The 7,527-nt window shown below is 42.1% G+C and overlaps 1 protein-coding gene across 1 annotated transcript; it reads left to right on the top strand.

The window, feature by feature from the left end:
- Positions 1-1,173: 1,173 nt before the first annotated feature.
- LOC137892777 (T-cell acute lymphocytic leukemia protein 1) lies at positions 1,174-7,191 on the top strand. The gene is made up of 4 exons (XM_068738150.1): positions 1,174-1,345; positions 2,668-3,216; positions 3,601-3,689; positions 4,615-7,191. The coding sequence occupies exons 2-4, from the start codon at positions 2,705-2,707 to the stop codon at positions 5,142-5,144; spliced, it is 1,131 nt and encodes a 376-aa protein (XP_068594251.1). The 5' UTR covers positions 1,174-1,345; positions 2,668-2,704; the 3' UTR covers positions 5,145-7,191.
- The last annotated feature ends 336 nt before the right edge of the window (positions 7,192-7,527 follow it).

Raw genomic sequence — 7,527 nt, 5'->3', positions numbered from 1 at the left:
CTATTGATTTGCAAATTTTATATAATTAAAATGGACCTAAAGTAGTGCCCAGTGCTCCCCAGCAATATACATCTTGGCACATTTGAGGTTTCCCTACAAGATGCTTATAAAAAAAGTTAAAAGGGATTATGCGAGGCTGAGCAGGATGCAGGAAGAAGGTCGTGACTGCTGCTTCAACAGGTCTGTTTAAAGGTCGTGACTAATTGTAGGGCTCGCTATTTTTTTAAACACTGGGCTTATTTCAATATATGTGGTTCTATCTAATGACGCAGTTTGCACTGTACTTTGCCATGTTACGAATTTGTCCGACTCAATGTATGCGATTATTTAAATTCATAAATGTATTTGACTAAAAATGAAGAAAAAAAACTGTGTGTAAAATCCGTTATTAGGATGTACCTGCTACCGTTTAGGTTGTCCTGGACGTGGTCTGATATCGTGCTGCTCTTGTATCTGATGCCACCAGGAGCCGATACGCTTTTATCTCTCCCAGCCATGAGTCCCCACGGGCCACGGGGAACCGCCGTCCAAGACCCCCAACACAACCACTGACATGCAACAGCACCTACAGCGGCCTATTCAATTGTACATTTATTGATTGGTCGATTGATAAAGAATTGTGTCCCGTTCGAATATGGCATCGTTATCATAATTACTCTCTCTTCATTTGAGCAATCTATTGTATCAGTAGCACATCCAGCCTCAAGGCACAGGAATGGATATGGATTAATGGATATACTGGGTTTTTTTTAGGGTAAAATGAAAATAAAAAAGACACGACCCTCTGCTATCGTCAGTTATCTTATTGAAGGATAAATTGGCTTAGCAAAAAAACCCTTTGTTGAAATTATAAATAGGTCAACAGCTTAACCTGAGCTTTTGTTTCTTTCATCAAAAAAATTAAAACACCTCCAAATAGCTCAGGCTACAGTGTACCTCACGTTGTTACAGGCCGTTGTGCTATGCCTGTTTGCTTTTTTTTAATGCTTTGCCCTCCACAAGCCTATATAGCCCACGACAGCCAAATAATAATGAATCATTTCATAAATAATGGGTTTAGGGGCTTATCGGGAATGAAGAGGCCGCTGCCGTGCGCTTATCTCACTCGGCCACATTGCGGCCTGTGTTCCGCTCCCCATACTGAGGCAGCGCACTGGATGCGGCGAGGAATAACTCAGCTATACACACACACACACACACACACACACACACACACACACACACACACACACACACACACAGCTCCACAACTGGCAAAAAAAAAAAGAAAAAAACCTCAGACATGGATGACCCACTCACAAAATGGCTCCACTTACACAGTAACATCAACAACACGACTGGAACGGTAAGTGCATAAAAAATACACCTCTTTATTTAAACCAACGTATTCGTTGTTCCTAAAGGTTGTAATTGGATTGCTATCGTCTGGATTGTATCACTGCTATGTGCATTTGTTTCAGCCTATATTTTCCGCTATTGTCCGATCGGATGGTTCACACTGTACGGGATGTAATAACGGATGCGAGGCCTATTGGAGAATTCCCAGAAATAAAAGTGCGCTTTTTTATCGGCGGTCTTGTGTTCCGTTTATGATAATGTGCCTTGTACATTAATCGAGTTAATTGTACTAAAACCCCTAACGCTGGTGTGTGGTGTATTACATATGACAAGCCTTTGATGTTCGGCTTTAACAACAGCACCACGGCCTACACCGCCATAAAACGAGAATCACACCATGCACCTCTGACATGTGTTGCTATGAAAATGATCACGTCAAACTGTTTTTGGAGGTTGTTTTATTGTATTAGCTGAAGACGGAAAAAAATGATGAATTTTATTTGACAAAGAATGGATACCAAGCTCTCTTCGTGGTCCTGGCATTCAATCTCTCTATAAGACGATAATGTCACCTCTAAATCAACAGCAGCCGACATCATATTTGGAAATAATCGAATATAACTTTATGTCGAGCTCAAACGTCGGTTTAAATACATTAAGATATTAGTTGAACGTTATGCCCAAGCAAGCATTACCTACGAAGATTTATTAAAAGGGAGAAAAAAAACATGCAATGCAGAAACCACAAGACAAAGCTCTTTGTAAACAACAAATGAACATTTTAAAAATATCCCTGGCTCCAAGTTTATGAAAAAAATGTTTAACTGGGGTAAATTCATGATTATAAGGAATGTATCACATCCCAGCAGGTTTAACTTAAAGAAAAGTTTCACCAACAGCTCACAAAAATGACAAAATCCTCGAAAATTAAAATGTTTTTAAATTGAGTTATCATAAATAATTAGTGTTATCGTCCATTGTGGCAAAATTGTCTGAATTCGAGTTTTATTTTTTCATTTTCTTTTTAAATATTTTGCTAGATGCAATAATTAAGAAAAATATGTAATCTAGCTAGTAAGCAACTAATAGCATATTCACTGCTCTTTGACTATTTGTTTTGTTGGAAAGGTTAAGTCTGTAATTGATAATATTTGTATAATAAGAACATTGAATCATAATCTAAATGCCAATAACAATAACAATGATAATGGATGTTAAATTCCCATGGGCTTCCATAGGAAGCAAACGCTTTGTTTTTCATCTGCAGCTATATAGAGACTGTCACAAATTATTTTGAACAATACATTAATGGAGGAAAATCTTATTTAGGACCTAGTGGACTCGAGCGAGTGGTGACGGTATAAATATGATGGAAAAACGGCAGCCGGAGCTTCGTCCTGGAAGTCCCGATGAAGAGTCCGGTCCTGAAAAGCGGGAGGACTCCTCCATCATCTCCAGACTGAACGGATGCAAGGAGGAAGAGGAGCCGATGAGAGAGGAGGGGGAGAAGGGGAGGGAAGGGAGCTTCAAGGGGGTTGAGGAGACGGATGACGTTTCTCTGCAGAACTCGAGCAACGGGACCAGCATCAGCATCATCATCAACGGCGTTGCCAAGGAAACTGCCTCTCACAACGCCCTTGACCTGAAAAGGGAAGTGCCGGTGATCGAGCTCTCCAGGAGGGACGCTATAAAAGCGGTGGAGCAGAGGACAGAAAGCCATTTGGTGCCGATCACGGAACTTCGCAGACCTCCACCGCTGCCGCTGCCGCCGCCGCAACGAGACGACGCTCGAATGGTCCAACTGAGCCCAAACGCGTTTCCTGTCCCGGCCCGGGCCATGCTCTACAACCTGGCGCAGCCTCTCGCCGCCATCAACAGGTAAAGGTGGAGAAAGAAAAATAAATATCGTGTAGTTTCAGGAATGCACGTTTTCCTTTGATCATTGTGAGTGTTCACCATAAGTTTGACGGCTGCTATGTTGCCCTGTGGCCCAGGAATAGGCTTCTACAGTGTCAGAAATATGCTTGTAATGTATTCAATATGTTGACATTATTTAGTAATGTGCAGGAATGACGGATAATTATCCTAAATGTGTGTGTGTGTGTGTGTGTGTGTGTTGTGTGTGTGTGTGTGTGTGTGTGTGTGTGTGCTACTGGTGCAAGGAGTGGGGGTTGTTGAGGGTTAGATGCAATGAAGGCAATGATGTAAATTCATGTTTTCTCATATACCTGTGCATCTTTTGTCTGCTTTCTGTTGCTGTAGTCTCGGAGGGGAGTCGGAGCAGTACAGCATGTACCCCAGCAACAGGGTAAAGCGCCGCCCGGCGCCTTATGAGGTTGAACTCGACGAGGGTAGGTGCATTTTAGATCTTTATAAGTATGGTAAGACGCACTTCTGCTGTGTCCGCCTTCTGCCAATATTGTCTCCTAAATGTCTCCTTCCTCGTCTCCATTGTCATTCATCCACTGGCATCGATCTATACTGTACTTAATCTGAGTGTTGCAGAAGATGCCTTTAAATAAATAAGTGTTAACCCAGAGGAATAAATACATCATAATTCATGGCATAAGTGAATGCTGCTAATCTGAATGTCAAATACATGTACCTGCATGCCATTAAAGTAAGCTATACTTAGTCAGATTTGGGGTTTATTTAATTTGAAACCTCCTTTCCATCGCTGCCCACTCACTGCCATATACTGGGGTGGAGGATGGGGGTGCTGCTGCCTCCATGCCAAGGTTTTACTGCAGAGTGGGCTGAAGGATTAAGATAGACTGGGTGTGTTCCAAGGGCGACAATAGCCTGGAAGACACAATTGTTGAGGGCGGCAGGATGTGACTACCTGCAGTGGGGTATTTTATCGTAAATAAATAAAAAGTACATAAAAAATGGAATCGGGAGCACACACTCTTTTCTGGGATTTGCCATGCCATTTCTCTTGCACCGCATGTACATAGTATTTGACACTGAGCTTATTGCACTATTTTGCAGGCCTCTATAAGTTCTTCTCCATCATTCAAAAACCCATATTTTAGGGAGGACAATTTTGAGCTTATTTATTTAGGATTTCTTTGCCACGAAAACATATTTCCTCAAATCCTATGTGCATCCATTCTCCTGTGGCTACTTCTTCCATTTTTATCATTGCACTTGCTATACCCTTTTACAGACAGCATCAGTTTCAGCTTCTGCACTTCATGTTAATTGGGTTATCCTACCAATGCCTCTTCTTCTTACTCTCTGTGTCCGACTCTTTTCCTCCCTTTTCCCTGCTAGCTGGCCAGCCAAAGATCGTGCGTCGTATCTTCACTAACAGTCGGGAACGTTGGCGGCAGCAGAACGTAAACGGGGCATTTTCGGAGCTTCGCAAACTCATCCCCACTCACCCCCCAGACAAGAAGCTGAGCAAGAATGAGATCCTGCGGCTTGCCATGAAGTACATTAGCTTCCTCTCCAACCTCCTGGAGGACCAGGATGGCGGGAGGAATGTTGGCAGCACAACTGACGGGGAAACAGGGCTGCTGGTTGGAGTTGGGGCCCACGAGGGTGGCCCTCAGGGTGGTCCACATCAGGACACAGTGGTTGGCTTGGCCAGGGACGATCTTCTGGAGACCATGTCACCAGGTTCCAGTTGTGGAAGCCTGCCTGACGGCGATGCCGAGGGCAGTCCTGAGAGTTTTATGGAGGACCAGGACTCGCCTCCAGCTCCAAGGACTCTAACGGCTTCACGTGGGCCCGCGCTGCATCTAGCTACCAGAGATCTGAGGCGCAATGGCCGCCCTTTAGATGGCTCCAGTCGCCGATGATGCTGATGCTGATGCCAACAGACCACAGACACAATACCTGAGACGGAAATGAGAGGGACTAAGAAAGAGGTGTCTATGCTCAGGACCTGTTAGCTTTGAGCTGTCAGTGTAGGAAAGAGAATCAAGCACCACCTAGTGAGATAGTGGTGTGCGTTACTGTCTCCACCCTACACCTGAGGGAGCACTGATAAATCGCTTGCTTTGATTGGTGATTGTTTGAATTTGATCCGACAAAAGACTTGTAAATTCTGCATGTCTCATGTCTTTGACTGACCTGCGGTTTATAACCGTCCGTGTTTTTAAAAGTCCAAAGACAGGATATTCTAAAATAAAAATAAAAACACAGAAAAAGAAAGAAAGAACAAGCAAAAAAAAACAAACCAAACAAAAGATCAATCAAGAGACACTTTTTTGATGTGTAATATTGAAGTTTGGATGCTTCGATTATGATAGTGATTACAATATAATGCGGCCAACCCTGGAGATTTATGCCCAACAAATTTAATGTGTTAGAATAATGACACAAGAGTAAGTTTGCCTCAGTTGGAGGCCGTAAATGAACCGACTGGACTCTATTGTACCCATGCAGAAACGTATGTATTGTAAATAGCATTATATTTCCACGGCACAATGTAACAACAGTGACTCGAGTTCAAGTCATGTGGTTTAAGATGTACTATAATGTGTTTGTCAATTGGTTTACTAGCAAAATGGTCTTTTGGGAGACATGAAACAAAAAAGAATAGAGACTGAATGCGAAGAACTCAAAATGTAAAGCAACAACTGAACGAAGTACATCAAATGTGGTACCATTTACTTCTGTTACTCTTTGGTGATGAGAAAATGACACCAAATACGGCGACAGACAGTTAAACATTTTCACTGCCGGCAATTAATATATCTATTTGATTTTGCGGAGGTACAAGACATGCAGTGTTTTTTAAAGTGTACAAAATATGAGTCATATGATATTATGAAATGACTCATGGAGTCATTTTGATATGAATGTTTCAGTGTGTTTTTTTTAAAACTGTAATGCAGTTGTAGTTTAGTAAGGTACACAAATAAATCCCTTCATTGCCGCATACACATACAGACACACGCACAGAGACACAAACACACACGCACACATACAGTGTTAATATCATAACAACACCAGCAGTTTTCTGATTAATACAGTTAAGGTTTGCTCACTGTTGTTGGTTATTCTGCTTTTTCAGCAGGACCTAGTAGCCTATATTGGTACCTTTGGTAACTATGGTATTTTATGAATTGCAGTAAAGGGACATTGTACGTTTGGTAATGACATATTTGTTGTATGATAGCTGTATCTATAAATATATCCAATGTTAAATCGATGAATTTTATACAAAACCCCTGAATAAAACATGCAGAGGAAAAGCCTTGTGGTTGATCTCACTCAAGCAAGTTGTAGATTTTATTACTGTAATTCAAGGTAATTTAATCCAGTTATATTCAATTCAGTTCAATTATTTATATTCTGCTCAGTTCAATGTAATTTGATTAAATTCGGTTCAAGTCAATTAAATTCCTTCATTGTCAAAGAAACTGAATGTATGATACTTGTTACCACATTTCACCATTTATGATTAATAATACCTTTTACCCACTCACTCATAATTGCATAACTTATTTGACAAAATTCTAAGACAGGCAATGGCATAACCTACCACGCAGCTGCTTCCCACCTTGTCTGAACAGAGTGTATAGTTGAAACCACAACCTCCTCATGAAACCCCCCCTACCCATGGACGCTGGAATCCTCACTTCCACCCAACAAGTGACAACTTCCTGTGGAGGTTAACACGGCTCGGTGACCTGCAGGATATCCTGCCATTGTGAAAGTGGTTTTGACAGCCTTCGCTGCACTCGTTTGCACACTGTTGTGTCTGTACACACTGTGAAATGGCCACAGTGGTTGAGACTCCCGCCGCCCGAAAGTTATTCAACTTACGCAATCGAAAAGTTATGTTCACCAAACCGTTGTTCATTAATAACAAATTTGCAGAAGGGTTGTTGCTTTGCCAAATAAATGCTACTTTTCTGAAACGTCTATATGTCCCTATATTCCAAAAACTCCACTCAGCACGCTTTTCCATCACTACAACAGCCACAGCTCTTAGACATTTGTCAAAAACTAAAATTGCTTCCAGGGAGCATCAGAGACGTCCAGGTGTTTGGGGACCCCTCCTGTGCTCTGCTCAGGCTGTGCTGGGACTCCACTGAGAGGCCCTCAGGGTTAATGCCTGCCAAACATTTACCTGCTTCAGTGTTCCTGACTCTCCACAAACACACACACTCACAAAAAAGAGAGGGATACAGGGAGTGTATATGGGGGATTGAAAGGGAGGGGATGAGAGGC

This window comes from Cebidichthys violaceus, unplaced genomic scaffold, assembly GCF_023349555.1.
Source record: "Cebidichthys violaceus isolate CVI_PGR_0920_01 unplaced genomic scaffold, fCebVio1.0.p SCAF_8, whole genome shotgun sequence".
NCBI lineage: Eukaryota > Metazoa > Chordata > Actinopteri > Perciformes > Stichaeidae > Cebidichthys > Cebidichthys violaceus.
The sequence above is the reverse complement of the archived record's forward strand: the minus strand, read 5'-3'. Positions and strand labels throughout refer to the sequence as shown.